At 50.3% G+C, this 15,656-nt stretch overlaps 1 protein-coding gene across 1 annotated transcript; it reads right to left on the reverse strand.

The window, feature by feature from the left end:
• Nucleotides 1–7,589: 7,589 nt before the first annotated feature.
• On the reverse strand, nt 7,590–15,592 carry Ccdc28b (coiled-coil domain containing 28B). Its single transcript, XM_028887597.1, has 6 exons — nt 11,587–15,592; nt 10,399–10,585; nt 8,774–8,940; nt 8,474–8,667; nt 8,245–8,267; nt 7,590–7,780 (listed from the first exon to the last, which is right to left on the reverse strand). Exons 1-6 carry the CDS (start codon nt 11,705–11,707, stop codon nt 7,726–7,728), a joined length of 747 nt encoding a protein of 248 aa, XP_028743430.1. The 5' UTR covers nt 11,708–15,592; the 3' UTR covers nt 7,590–7,725.
• Between the last annotated feature and the right edge of the window lie 64 nt (nt 15,593–15,656).

Consider the following 15,656-nt stretch of genomic DNA (forward strand, 5'->3'; position numbering starts at 1 on the left):
GAAAATACCAACAAGATAAGCAATTGTTACGCATTAAATTAATATGAGCTGCCTGAATAATGGACAGAGTAGAAGGAGCCAAATAGAAGAAGAAATTCCCCCCCCCCCTCCAGACCGACACCGCCTCACTCCGCCCACCAGGGTTTACCTGAAGAATGCTTACACCCCCTGTGTACCGCCCCACTCCTCTCTCCCCTTCTAGGCTGGTTTGTGCTGGTTCACAGAGCCAGAATCTTGTCAGCCCCCCCCCCCTCCCTCTGCAATGACCAGGAATTCCAAGAAACCCCCCTGTACATGGAACATCCCCGCATCCCCCGGCCCCCCACCCCTCCTGCTGAAACATGTTCCCCCTGCCCCACTCTCCGGACAGGAGCCAGACAAGCAGGAAAAAAGAGGAGATAACAATGTACTCGAACATGACAGAAATTGGCCTTTGCGTATGACCTTCAGAAATTGACCTCACAGCAGTCAACAGATACCACCCGCCCACCTCCACGGACCCAATACCACGCCCCCGTGTCCTTTTATGCTGCCCCCCGCCCCGCCCCCATGAGAATCTGCATATTGGCATATATGATAATCTCATATTAGTTGTTAAGAAGACACATTAAACCACAATTAAATCCGGTTTGCCAGAAGAGACCATCTACAAAGGACCCCCCACTCACAACACGACACGAAACACAACCTTTCATCAGCGACACACACACCACATCCACTAACACACACACACACCTGCCATCACACACCACCACATAGCCACACTGCATCACACACACACCACACACCACACACACACACACACCACCTGCCATCACACAACACACCACACACACCACACACACACACACACACAGAGATTAAAGGGCTGGAGGTTTAGCTAACCAGTTAAGATTACTTACTGCTCTCCCAAAGAGATCTGAAGTTATCTCCTGTACCCACAATCAGCTGTAAAACTCAGGTCCAGGGATCAGACGCCTGATAGCTCCCACACTTGTGTACACCACACCCCACACACACACACACACACACAACACACACACACACACAACAAAGATTAAAGGCTGGCGAGGAGGCATCAAGCGCGAAGATGTCGGCACTCTGCTGTCCTGCAGATGAACACTGTGGGTCCTGATTCCTGTTATCGCTCCGTACACCTACTTCATCAGGGGCTCACCACCATCCCTTAACTCGGTCAGGGGCTTTGGCACCCACTTCTTGTGCTATTTCTAAGGGCAGCAGGCATGGACAGTGGCACTTACTATAAGCACCGGCAAGAACCCTCAGAAACAGAAAAATAAAATCCTTTTGGCTAGGTTGTTTGCCGACCAGATATATCAAGATGATTATGAGAGTAGTTAGCTTCTGAGTGTCAGGAATGATTGTCCTTTATATCCCGCACTTGGAAGGCAGAGCCATGGCGACCATCCTCACTGTTTGTGAAAGCCAACCAAACTGGTCTACCTCCCCAAAAGTGTTGTTCCAGGGTATCTAAACGGCTCAGGGGCTAATGCCAACCACCCCAAGAGGGAGGAAGGCAAAAGCCGAAGAAAAAGAGGAGAAGAAGGGAAAGGAAAAAACCCTGTCTTGGGAGGCAGAGGCCAGGGGAATGGATAGGGTGGGGGTGGAAGGGAAGTGAAAAATAATTCTGCTAAATAACAGTTTCTACGTGCAAAGAACTGTATCCCCACAGGCTTAAGTCCTGCGTTGTGTACGGCGGTTAGCTGCTAAGAAAGATTGAGACAGGAATGCAAGAGCTGAAGTATAGTGCAAGCCACCCTCCCTGACCATGATAGCCTCATGGGCAGGAGTTTCGCCACTGTTGCCCTACCCTTCAGAGGCACAGCTCCTCAGGTCCCAGATATGCTGATCAAACTTGAGGATTGTTTAAGTTCGGATGCACTACTGCCCCCAGCCATCCCTCAGGCACTGTGGCCTTCCCCCGACCCACTCACTGGAGCTCCTGTGGAATCGTTCAAAGCCAGCAGCACGTACTGGCCCTCCATTCTGTAAGTTCAGCCAGCGTCAGTGACGAAGGTGGGCCGTCACAACAGTTGGTGGAGTAGATGGCACGTACAGCCAGGTTGGGAGGCCTTGCACCACTTTGGATGGTCACCTCATAAATTGAAAGCCCTCCATGGTGGCGAGGGAGGAGGGAGGAAGGAGGAAAGAAAGAAGAAGAAAAGAAAGGAAGGAAGGAAGGAAGGAAGGAAGGAAGCGAGGAAGGAAGGAAGGAAGGAAGGAAGGAAGGAAGAAAGGACAGAAGGAGTTTTTAAGCTGGAGCACGGACAGGGAAAGAATGGATACATGTTCACACTAACCAGCATGGCAGGTAGGCACCACGGGTGAGAGAAGAGGTAGCGATAGCGCCCTCTGTGTTACTGCAATTAAGCACCACACTAGACATTCATTCACATGGTTGACATTCATTTTTAGCTACATAGAGTTGGTGCTATACATCTCCCCTTACGAGAACGCACTGAGTCAGCTTACCAAGCAACTTAAGCCGGGCTGGGATCTGTTGCCTTGAGACATCTCGAGGTGGAGGGTCCTTGCGCTCTTCTTGTCCAGGCAGAGTGTTTCTAACAGCACCTGTGGTAACAGTGACGCATTTTTGTGTCTGAATGCAGTGAAAATTTGGTGATCAGAATTCTGCACTGTTTTTGATGAGTGTGATTCCCTACAATGAGCAGGGTAGATAGGAATCACTTTTTTTCATTTGTGCTTGCCATGTATGCCCTGTGTGGCAATCAGTTACCGCTGGCCCTTGTTGTGTATAGGCAAATCGAACCAGTACAACTGTGAGTCTTTGTTCTTTCCAGCCCTGAGATGCACCCTCCACTACTTTACACATGTGAACAGAGGAGTAGAGATCTTAGGTGAAAAAAACAGTTGGTGCAGAGGACAGTAGGTATTCCCCATCACAGCATGTCCTCAAGGCTCTCATCCAGTACAGTCCTTGGGTCTCCTTTCTGAACCAAAACACGAGGAACCCTAGGGGAGTTGATCAGCCTGAGGCTGTTCCCCCAAGGATGGCTAACGGTGCTGAGAGCGTCATGATGGACATATTCGCTGCGCTTAGCTGGCTTTGGGTGTATGATGTTGCATGGTGAGTGAAACGAACCAAGCCCCAAAACCTGTGTGGTCCATAATCAACCAGTAAAGATTACAGAAAACCCAAACTATGTCGTGGGCCCCAAAGCCGAGTTTCAGGACAGCCAGGGCTAAGAGAAACCCTTCTTGGAAAAAACAAAAAACAAAAGAGTATACAAGTAAGCCCAACCAACCAACAAACAAACAAAAAAAGGTGTGAGTGGGGGCACACGCCTTTTTAATCCCAGCACTCGGGCAGGCAGAGGCAGGCGGATTCTCTGCGAAGTTTTGGTTTGATGGGCCAATACTTTTTTCTGATCTACAGAGTTGGGAGTTCCACAGACTCGAGGTTGCTCTACCTCTCAAACTATTACAGAGAAACCCGTCTTTGAAAAAAAACCAAAACAAAACCAAAAAAGGAGAAATGCAATGCCACTAGTGTTGCTATAGAGCACTCAAATGTGAAAACTATATATTTCTCTATGATCCTTCCCACCTTACTTACCCATGGAATGGTGATTCTGTGATAAGCCACAGGCAGAGGTATAACATCTTAAGGGCATGCCTTCCATCTTTCACGTGGCGTACAGTTACTGGACACAACTCAATCCAATCCTTGAGCGCCATGACGGTATCCTATTTCCCAGGCTCATATACTGTCTTACAATGGATCACAAGAACAAGGGTCAAAGATCCAAAAGAGGTGTTTTACTCACAAGTACCCCTCTGTATATCTACCCTTTCCACAACAGAATCACAACCCTTAATTGCGGAAACCTATTCTCACTCCCACCACTGTCTTTCTCCCACAGGTTTATGACGACTGGATTGGTCCTGCTTTGTCCATGGGCTCCATATCGGCACCTCCAGTTCTGAGGCTTTGTCTTGTAGCTGAAGACAAGTTCTTCCCGAGAATCTTTTCATTCTCCATAGCAGAGTTCCTCCCGTTTTTCCCATCCTCCTACTAAGGCTCAAGTAGTTAGTTTCCATTGAGACTCCTCTATAATTGGAAAAACATGCGAGTGGTTGCTGCTTCGTTCCTATGTGGTTCGTTAGTTAACAGCGATGGGCTATTAGTTTCCTCTCTGAAGAAAATACTGTCCAGCAGTCCTTGCCAACGTTCCATCCACAGTTGTATTCCCATCGTGTATCTCTTTCTGTGAAGTGCTCCAAGCCAACTACTGAGGTTTGGTGCTTTACCATTTTGTGCGCTAGTCAGCCCTTATCCATCTGAGAACATGTTGCTGTGAGGCTTCCTGGCTTAGTACTGTTCCCTCAAGTGCGAATCAGTGAGTCACCCAGGGGCCCGTGAACAATGGGATTACGAGTGTCTTGCCCAGCCTCCTTTTGAGTGTGTCTCGTGCTCACCTATTGTGTACCAGAAACAGTGTTTGTCCTTCTTCCAAAGGTAGCCTAGTATGTTTAGTGGCGAATACACCTCTCACTGGGTTCTTGTCCTTGCTAAAATATGAGCGACAAAACTAACAGGTATGCGTCCAATGAGCGGACATCGAGCCAGGTTCTATCCAATGCCTTAAGAGCGTTCTTCAACTGAATCCACTCCTAGTCCATTGGCGTCTTGGCTCGTGCTGTTTGTGTACCTGCTGTCCCATGGCTCAGCATGCCCATGTGGGGCATCCAATTCATATATATGCTGCGTAGTGGCAGCTTGTAGCTCTCCAGGGCACTTCTCCCTGAATGGCAGCATAGTTCCCTGCCCTTGGCCCAAATCTTGTACTGCTTGCCAATGTATAATTTGCAGGTTTGTATCCACTAGTCTGTTGGGGATTCTTGCCGGCTCGGGATTGTCCGTAGCCCTCGTGGCAGGCGTCATCTGATTGGTGTGGTCTCTTACCTGATGCGTCCTGTCTCACAGCAACTTGATCAGCTGGAAAGACGGCAGCTTGACTGCTAACCGGCCTTCGCACAGGGCCTGAACCCTGAAGGGGGCTGTCCAGGCACTTTGTTAGGCTTGTTCTTACTTTCAGAGGTCGTAGGGCTTGCTTTCTGGGATCGGTCTCACTGCTCCAGGTGATTGTGAGTTCGGATTTATGCACTCTACGCAGAGAGAAGGAATAGACAAAATCTTAATGCGACTCAAGGCGAAGGGGCGCTCGAGGCAGCCTAAGGACTTCCCACCTAGCCACCTGTCCTCAGAAGTAACAAGATCGTTCATGCTCAGTGCTCCTACTCCCTAGATCGAGGCTTATCTATTGAGCCGAGTAATGTGATCACATGTCTCATATTACCCACACGATAATGACACTGTAGGCCAGAGAACATATGACGAGATATTCCCTGGACCTTACGACTCCTTGTTTAGGCTCTAGGTACAGTCCGCATTATCTGTGATGCCATGTTTTGAATAAAGAGTGGAGGCAGAATGGAGAGGATGATATCGAGTTGATAAGTGAGGCAGACACTGGAGGAAGACTAGTCCATGCACGTCAATCCTGCAGGTCTCTCTCCTCACCTATTGCTCATTCGGCGCAGGGGGGTGGGTGAGGTGAGGAATTGGAAGTGTCACTTTCTCCTCTGTGTGCCTGCCCACCGTGACTATGTGTCTTGGTAGCATCGATCAGACGCACACATCCAGCGAAATCCAGGTCTTTGCGCCTGATCTCGGCTAGAGCAATGTTACCCTGCCTATTTTACTTACTACTGTCTCCAGGGAAAGCGAGTGCTGCGCTCATATCTCTTCGTCCGTCGGTCCGAACTAGGATCAGAGCCGTTTCCTCTGCCCTGCATCAGCGTAAAAAGCCAGAGTGCTCCATACTTTGCCAGACTTCGCTTTTGGCTTCACAACCACGCCTTGGTGCATCCTCCTGTTCGTGTCTTTTTTTAACCCAATCTCTCCTCTCAACGACAGATGACCATCACCTTTCAGAATGTCATTTACTTACAGATGATGGATAACCATTGGTCCGATAGTTTCTGCTCTGGGTCTGGCCTTTTCTTTGCTTTTCCAGGACAATGAGATTTTTGCCTTGGAGTGAAAAATCAGAGGCTTATTGAGAATTCAAAGCGGCTAAGCCCCATCAGGCGATAGGTATCTGGAGAGACCAGGAAGTCACAGTCCATGTGCGAGGGGCAAAGAATGGGTATTAGACAGTAGCGACTATGCGTGCCATGGTGACAGCCCTAGATTGACGAAGTTGACACTGACATGAGCAGCGGCACCAGCGGCACCACACATTCGATAAGACAGCAGGCAAACACCACATACCCATAAATTAAATCCTCACCATTCCCCAAGAACCCTGTTACCAGGTTTCTCCTTCCCTCATATCCGCCCTGGGTTGGCATTAGTGTTGTACCTACCTGCTGCGGTATGACAAAATTATATTTGGGCTTAGGGAAGTCCAGCACCAGTCCAACTGAAGTTGTTGCTATGGTGCTAACCTCGATCGTGCCTGTACAATTAGCTTATGCATACTCAGCCTCCGAACGGATTTGTTGTGTACGTTCTGACCCATAGATGAAGTTGCCGGATACAAGGGGCTTAAGGTGGTTTACATGAGAGATACAATTGACATAGACAGAGAAAATTGTACCCTTCTTGTATAACACAGTTGTATGAATGCTAAGGTTGCATCTATGTTTTGGTTGATTTTGTAGCCCAGTGCGCAATTGTTAGCTGTGTGACCTTTTAAATGTCCTCAGGCTACTTGTGTGAAAGCCAAAAGAGGGACAGGTGGATCCCTCTTGAGTTTCAAGAACCAGCTTGTGGAGTCTAACATATGATGCCAATTCTCTAGAGCAGTCACCTAGTGGTAACTCAGCTATATAAAAACACCAAAAAAATGATTCTTCTCTCTCCCAAAAAAAAAAAAAAAAAAAACACACACACACAGACAAAAGAAAAATGTAAGAAAAGGGGCATCCTGGCACGCACACTCGATTTGGTGGTTGTTGGCGGCTGGAGAATCAAACCCAGGGCCTTGAACATACAAGTTAAGCGCTCGAGCTACATCTCTAGCCCAGAAGAGAGATCTTGGATGTTTCTGGAGAGATCATCGGGGGCTGCACAGAAAACACGGTCGTGGGGAAGGGACGGACAACCGTGTTTGGAGCTCTGGGAGGTGAGCAGTGCTGGGCTGGACCCTCCCGCTCGCTCTTCCCCCAACCCCGCCCCAGCCTGCATTCTTCAGTACAGTGCGGCTAAGGGACGTGATGTGACGGCTGCATACGCCGAAGGTCCCGGTCCCTGACCCGAGGTGTACTAGCAGCTCCATCACGACCTGCAATGTCGACACCTTGTGAAGAAATAGGCCCGGCTCCATCACGTCGCCAACCGCCCTGTGCTGTGCGTCGTCCGCATGCGTGCGCTTGCGCGGTGCGTCTTTAGGCAGCGCCGCTCTTGAGCATGCGCAAACGCAGGGCCCCGCCCGCCGTTTCCAGGGTCCAGCGCCTGGCTTAGGCTTCCCACCCACCTACGCAAGGGGATCAGGCCTAATGTGCGGCGCAGGGAGAGCAAGGAAGACGCAGAAAAGGAGTCGCTTTTCCGTTTGTTTAATTCCATCCAGTGCCCCCCACCTCATAGCACCTGGGGGGCTGCGGAATACCCTCCCGAGTCCGTACAAAGTCACAGTTTGAAGGGAAGGAGAGAAGCAGTAGGCCTGGTTCCGACACCTATGACGCTGGCTGCTCCTCAGGCTCAGCATTCTCTGCCAAGTGCAGCTTCTGACTGTGCCAGTCAAGGACTGTGACGCTTTGGACCCCAGTGTTTCCACCTGCCTTCCCATCCTGCACAGGCTGTGTGTGTGTGTCCAGTGCCACCACACCAGGCCACAATCTAAGTAAGGATCATTATGAAAAGCTGAAAGGGTAGGAGAACATCTCAAGCCCTGTGTCAGCTTCAAAGATTTTAATCATGCCAGGGCTTGCCTCTGTTTTCTGAATGCTAGGATTAAAGTTTTGTGCCACCACACATGGTGTTTTTCTCTTAGCATTTGGGAAATTCTATATTCCTCTTCTCAAGTGGGGATAGTCTGTGACTAACTCTTGAGTCAGGACTGCAGGAGATGGGAATATTTGTTACGTTATGAATACGCAGAAAGGGAGGCAGGGAGGGAGAAACTGATTCCCATCCCTCATTTCTCTCTCCCCTGAAAGCCACGTGAGCCCTAGAAAGCCCCTTGGGAAGGATACATGGAATTGCTAAGATCTTCTAGCTGTCAATAGAGAGAAAAGGAGAGTTGTGTCAGGAGGGAAGCCAGAACAAACGTGGATGTTAGGGGGAAGCCTTACTAGTTCAGCTTGAGGAGCTCGCAGCTCTTGGGTTTATGTACCCCCAACTGTTCACCGGGAGACTTGGGAGCCTGTGCCCTCTCCACCCTTGGTGTCCCGAGGATCCAAAACACCCAGCTTTCTGACCCACATTGCTAAGCAGCTGGTCCAGGTTGCGGTCAGCCATTGTCTTCTTCTGCTCCTCAGGCAAGCCCTCCGTGACCCCATCGTCTTCTTCTTCCTCGTCCTCCTCCTCCCCACACACATCCAGGCTGAAGTGCAGTCTGGCCAACTTCTCCTGCATCTCCCGCACATGCTCCAACTGCTCGAAGGAGCATTCCTTCCCTGGACAACTCCTGAGTTTAGGAGCCAGCCCGGGACCCTAGCCCCAGCATGCCCCCAGACCAGGACCTCCAGCCCCACCCACAGATCCACCCTGCCCTGAACTTACCAAAGGCCTGCAGGCGGCCTGAATGAAAGTCATTGAGCAGGTTCAGCAGCCCCCCCTCCATCTCATAGGCGTCTGTCACCTCGGTCAGGAATGAGTGCTGCAGGGGTGTGCCTGCAGGGCCGCTGCCACCTCCGGCCAGCACCGGTCGGCATTTCTCCTTGCCTACTCTGGGGGAAGTGGACATGCCCGTGGTCACGGGTGTCGGGACCTCCTGTGCCTTCCTCTCTGCACTGTTTTCTGTGTCCTGCCCACTCCCCAGCACAAATGGGTGTTTGTTCTCAGGTCTCGCCCTGAGCAGTGGGATGGGTAGAGGGAACAGAGCTAATGAAGGGAAGAAAGGAGGAGGACAGAAAGAACTCTGTTTCCATGGATGCTGCAGCCAGAGCTGTGCTGCAAGGAGATTGACCCAGCCTCCTGTCTGAGAGCCCATGGAGCCCCTGGGATTCTGGATGGGTCACTTGGTCTTGGCCTTTACCGAGTTTCCTTCTTCACTGCCAACAAAGCACCTCCCACCAAAAATCTTCCTGCGCTTGTTGTAAAAACTGTTCTGAATTTTCCAGCTCCTGGCAGGTGTGGCTCTGGCAGAAGCAGGGAATACATTCCGTCTCCCCAGAGTAACACTGAACACTCCGCCAGCCAGGCCTTCCTTCCTCGCCAGCCGCATTTCCTAGTATTGTCAAGTACCCCGAGCTTCAGATACAGCCTGCTACAGCCACGCTGGCAGGTGCTTGTCAGGCAGCTGGCACAGAGTTCTACAGGGCACTGCTTTTATTGAGAACACTAGGGAAAAGAACACATTGTATTTATGGGAACAAATGTGGACAATTATACTGTAGGATCCAAATTCTTTTTTGTTTTGTTGTTTTCAGACAGGGTCTCACTATGCAGTCTTGGTTGGACTGGAACTCACTATGAACTCATAGAGATCTACCAGCATCTGCCACCCAATGCTAGGATTTAAGGTTTGTGTCACTATGACATGTATGGTGGCACATGCTTTAATCCCAGCACTTGGGAGGCAGAGGCCGGCTGTGAGTTTGAGGCCAGCCTGGTCTACAAAACAAGTTCCAGGACAGCCAGGGATACAAAATGAACCTTGTCTCTAAAAGAACAATAATAATATAATAAAAAAAAATTGAGCAGAGAACTTAAATGGGCTAGGGAGGTAGCTCAATGGTAGAGCACTTGCTTAGCATGCCCAATATCTTGGGTTCAATTCCCTGGCAATCACTAAAATGAAATAAAAGGGGACAAATCGTTCATGATTTATTCCCCAACACTCCTGGAGCCTTCTAGGCAATCGATTTGTCTTCATGCCATGCAAGCTTTCAGCTTTGAATAGTCTTCCCTCTCTAGCGTGTCTAGCAGCTTCCTCTCACTTTCGTACTCACTCATGTTCTCTTCAGAGACACAGCCCCACTCTATGTGGTCCCCTCGACTCCCTGGTTTTCTCCCTGTGCACTTGAGGACAAACATCGGGTCTACATCACTGGTGAATGTGGGGCCAGCACAGGGAAGGCATCCATTACTTCTTAGCAGCCAATGTCTGAAGGCCTTCCTTCCCACAGTGCTCAGCCCACAGTCGAGTGTCCTCCATTCTTGCCAAGCATCCTTTCTGTACTCACCTCTTGAACTTGGTTCGCTGCTTGGGTGATGGCAGATGAGGGAGTCCCAGGGCTAAGGAACCACTGTGGCTGGTGGGCACAGGGACTCTCCGTAGTGTGCCTGGGGCCTGTGCTGGCTGGGCCAGGCAGGGCTTAGGACTCCGTTTCTTCTTTTTGTCATCCATGGTGTGCTTGTTGGACCTTAAGCCTGGGAAGGAAGATAATGAGGCGGCAATGTCCTCGTCCAGCAGTCAGGAGCTCTGTCCTGTTGTGTATACAGGGCCAGATGCCAGCCTGTTGCTGGACTGTGGCTACGCATCTGAAGGACCTTCCAAGGGCACCCAAAGCCCCTTTCTTCCTGAAAGTCCTGTGGGCCTGCCTGAGAGAGCTGGAGTGGATCAGGGTCATCCTGTTGTTTTCCTGTTGCTGCAGCCCAGAGCCCGGGGCTGGAGAAGAAAATGCTCAGAGACAGAGTGGATGTGACTAGGGGAGCCAGCTGAGGATCAGACGCGTCTTAACTAGGCCCCTACCCACTCTGTATTTAGCAGATACTGACTGCATGAGATGTGACCAAGATAAGGTAGGGACACCTGGAAAGGCTCTACTGTCAACTTGTCAACTACAGTGACTAGGAATGACCGGTTCATGACCTTACCCCCTTAAATATTGGTGTTTTTTCTCTACTTCAACTGCAAATATCAGGGATGCCTAGAAGTTCTCTGGGACAGTTTCTAGTCTCTTCCTTTTCCAGTTAGAAAGTCTCTGGGGTTGGATCTCCACCAATGACTGTAACTGTGGCCAGAACAGCTTATCCTGACTCCCATGCAGCCCCACCACCTAGTCATTTGGTCTGCTGGAGTCCTCTCCAGGGGATCTCAGTCCAAACTGTTGTCAAAAAGCCTGGTCACTTCACTCCTGAGATGGCGATGATGGAGTAGGAACCCAAGCATTTATGCCAGCAGCATATAACAGCTGGATGGCATCGATGGGGCTGGGGTGGGGTAGAAGGGAGACAACTTGTCTCTCCATGCAGCAGTGTGACCCAGTAAGTGATTTGATGGAAGCAGCAGCCAGATCGGCTGTCCGTGCTCAGCCAGGGAGGCTGTGTCCAAGCAATCACTCAATTCTGAACCTCGGCTTCAAAGAAGCGCACCAGGTGCGTCCGCCCCCACCATCACTCATCCCCACACCCCTCGGGGAGCCACTGACCTGAGGTCTGGGGTCTGGAATGAGGAATGGTGCTTCTTTGTAATCTCTCTCTACCTTGCTTTCTCTCTCCTCGGTGGAGCCGGAGCTCGTGGGAGCTAAGCTGGCTGGAGGTGATTTGCATTTAAAGAGAAAGTAGCCCTCTTTGGGTTCACAGGGAGCTGAACGGGAGGAAAGTCCTCAGGTCGACTAACAGTTCTTCTCACCCTATGAACTAAGGGGACTCTGTTAGTTGCGGGATACGGATTTAAAATACTTTCCGTTCCTTGTCGCGTTTGGAGGGAATCCCTTACAAAATGGTGGTGGCTTTGTGTGCAGGAGGAGGGTGATGGGAATAATTGGATGTGTCAGTATAGGCAATATGTAAGTATAAAAGAAAGATAAGCAGCAGCCAACAGAAGAAACAAAGACAGCCATGTATCCAAGCACCCTGTTAAGCCTTTCATGTACATTTAATCCTTATAGTCCTGAGACATCATTATTATCCCGATTTCACTGAAAATAACCAATCTTCACGCATTCCTGGGCAGTATCACTGTCCCATCACACCCAGACACTAGCTGGTAAGTGCCGATGAGCTGACAGGACCTCTCCCCACCTCCTATGCAGGGAGAAGCAGAGTAGGCAGGAGACCTGGCAACCTGAGCTCTTGAAGGAGCCTGACCCAGAACTGTTGGCTGTGGTGCTGGCCAGGAGGGAGGGAGGCTCCATCACTGAGGCATCTATTTAAAGACCTGGCAGAGCTCCTGGCTCAGTCCTCCAGAGCAGCATCCAATGCCACAGGAGAGTAGCACCCTTAGCCAGGCTGCCCAGACCTAGGCAACACATTCCTCTTCCCCTTAGCAACAACAGGATTCCCTGACCTGGGCCACTGGCTGCTGGGTACCCAGAGGTGTTGCTTCTGGAGACACCAAAATAGGAATCTTTCCCAGGTGCTTTAAACACCGAGACCACTCTAGGGCCAGAGGGAGAGGACAACGGGGATGCCCCTTTCCTCTCCTACAAGGGCTGCTGGAGTGGTGCCAGGCTCCTCCATCCAAGTGGCAGAGGGCGCAGAAGCACCTGCAGGGTTCCCACCTCCAGCCCCTTCCCGGAGCCAGCAGCTTTGGCAGAGCTGCTTTGCTTGGAAGCTCCAGAGTCGGAGCAGGAGAGAGTCCCCTCCACCGTTCTGGAGGATCTTTGGAACCAGTGTGGTGTGCGATGTGCATGGAATATCAATCTACCGCCCGTCTAGGAGGGGCCAAGGTAAGGCCCTTCTGGGCCAGTGAGCTGGCTCGCAAAGCTCCTATAAAGCTGTTGTTGAACACTTCCATTTTTTCTGTCTAGCCAACCCAGAGAGGACAGACGCTGGGTGATGCCATCAGTAGGTTCTCTCCTACAGGAAAGCAGCTGAATTAAGGAACCCAAGTCTTTGAGCACTACCCCCAGGAAGGCCAACGTCATAATAGGTTGTCAATGGCACAGACCCAATAACTTACTTACCCCTTTGCTCAGCTCCCAGTTTGAATATCTTCCTTCAGTGGGTCCTTCCTGCCCTCTAAGTCTGGTTCATATTTCCCAATGTGACGCCCAAACTCCAGGCATAAACCTCATCTTTTCCCCCACCCTCCTGAACACCCTGGAAAATGTTCGTAGGGAAATCTTTTTATTTTATTGAGACAAGGTCTCATGATCCCTGGCTGGGCTGAAACTTGGTATGTAGACTAAGATGGCCTCAACAAGAGATCTGCCTGACTCTACCTCTGGGATGAAAGACATATTCTACCATGCCAGGTTCAACCAATTATTAAATGAGGTCATTAAACTCCTGTCCTTTTCAGGGCCTCCCCACTTTACAAGAGCCTTCCCTCTCACTAGCTACTAATTAATTAAAACCATATATATTTACTGTGTGCACACATGTGGCTGTGTGAAGATGTGCTTAGAGAGCACAAGACAACTTGGGGTGCATTCTCTCCATGTGGGGCCTAGGGACAGAGCAACTCCATCGAGTGAGCCACTTGGCAGCTACCCCTCCACCCCACTTTTTCTGTGACAAGGTATCACCATGGCACCCTGGACCACGACATGCAGACCCTCCTGCCTTCCCCTTGGATTAAGGGAACACCCCTCCGTTGAGACAGAGCTTCAGTCTATAACCCTAACTGCCGTAGTCCAAGGTAGCCCTACACTCGCAGCAACCCCTCCTCAGCCTTCCTGTGCGGGCTTACAGGTGTGCACCACACCATGCTGAAATTAAAACAGTTACTTAAAAGTCCTTTGATGTTCCATGCAAGAGAAAACAGTTCAGGTAATCTGTCTGGGTCCCGAACTTGTGGTGGCCAGTAGAAGGCAAGACATTCTGGAATAGGCAGGATGCCAGGACACTGCCATGGCCAATTTGCTGATCCAGACAAGTCCATAACAATGGAGAGGACTAGACGGATCCAGAAACATCCAACGATCCGATCAGCAGAGATACAAGTAAGGCAACAGACTATTTAATGTGGTGTAAAATACATCAGTATCAAGTCCCTGGCTGTTGTGATACGAAAAGTAGACTGGGAAGGGAAGAAGAAAAAAACAAAAACAACAAGCTGTCAGCACAACCTCAAATAAGTGTGGGTGGCAAAAGAAACAGTTATGAGGACAGAGGCAGCCCTCCCTCCTATCCCGGGCTGGTCAAGAAGGGTGGTCAGGTGCTGGGGCTCCACCCATGCTGTTAAGGTGGGAGGCTGGAGCAGCGCTCAGCAGGCCCCAGCCTCCCTGCAGACACCTGGGCAGCCCCACTGACCTCTGGTCAGCCCTCAGTACGACTGACAAGGTAGGGATAGGGAAGGGCTAAATAACCATCTTTACAGAAACAACATTCTCACAGAAAGTGCCTGAGCCACACCCATGGTCCAAAACCTCATGGAAAACATAAATAAGAAGTGCTGCTGACATGGTGTACATGAAGCTCTCAACTGGACAAGGACCTAAATAGTACTGCCGGCACAGCCACAGGCCCTGGGTCTCACCCACTGTGGTCCTCTAGAGAAAAAGCTAACAATCTTACAAACCAACACAGATCTTGGTCCTAAAATGAGGTCATGTGCATGGGACTCACCCAAGTGAGGAAGGTACTGGCCCTCACTCACGATAGGCCACCTCCCTGCAGCTGGCCCAGGCTCCTGGGCTGACTTTGGAAAGCAGAGCAGCTGTAATGACTGTTGATTTGGTCAGTGGGAAAGAAGAGATTACCATCTAGACATTGCCCTGGGGGCCTAGAAATGGAGCTAATAGCCAAGTTTCTACAAAGACATTATAGCCTCCTAGCCTACCATGCTGAGAAACAGCTGTAACCCCGACCTGGGCTTTAAGAGGTAGCTGAAGTGAGGCAGGCCAATTATGCGGGCCACAGGAGGCCTTCCATTTTCAAGGAGGCAGAAGATCCCTTATCCTCACACCTCTGCAGCTGAGCAAGCCCCATGGCTGACAGTTCAGACATCAGCTTGGCACTGTGAGAGCTGGGAGGCCCTACTGGAGCAGGAAGAATACTATGATTTCCAAGGGAAAAACCTTGGGAGAATTTCCACAGGACAACAGATCCCAGCTGGAGATGGCAAACCCTCAACATTCACAAAACTGCTGGGCACCCGGAGGGAATAAAGGTACCAGGGTAGCAAGTACTTGAAGTGGTAGTGCCCAACATGGGGAAGGGGGCATTATCTGTAATTTCTGGTCTTGAACACATGATAAGCAATAATGTTCTGTTTACTTTTGGTTTTCTGACAAGGGGTCCTGCTTTCTTAGCCCAGACTGGTCTGAAGTTCAGTGTTGAGTCCTGGGATTATAGGCATACACCACACACCCAGCTCAATTCTGAATTTGTACATGTGTGAGCTTAGTGACTAGTTATGAAAGATGAAGGAACTTGCAGAATAATGCAATAGTTGAAATACAACAAGAAGCAAAGTTTCAGCCGGGCAGTGGTGGTGTACGTCTTTAATCCCAGCACTGGGGAGGCAGAGCAGGCGATCTCTGTGAGTTCAAGGCCAGCCTGGGTTACAGAGTGAGATCCAGGACAGGCACCAAAGCTACACAGAGAAACC

The sequence above is a fragment of the Peromyscus leucopus genome, chromosome 2, assembly GCF_004664715.2.
Source record: "Peromyscus leucopus breed LL Stock chromosome 2, UCI_PerLeu_2.1, whole genome shotgun sequence".
In the NCBI taxonomy this organism is placed as follows: domain Eukaryota; kingdom Metazoa; phylum Chordata; class Mammalia; order Rodentia; family Cricetidae; genus Peromyscus; species Peromyscus leucopus.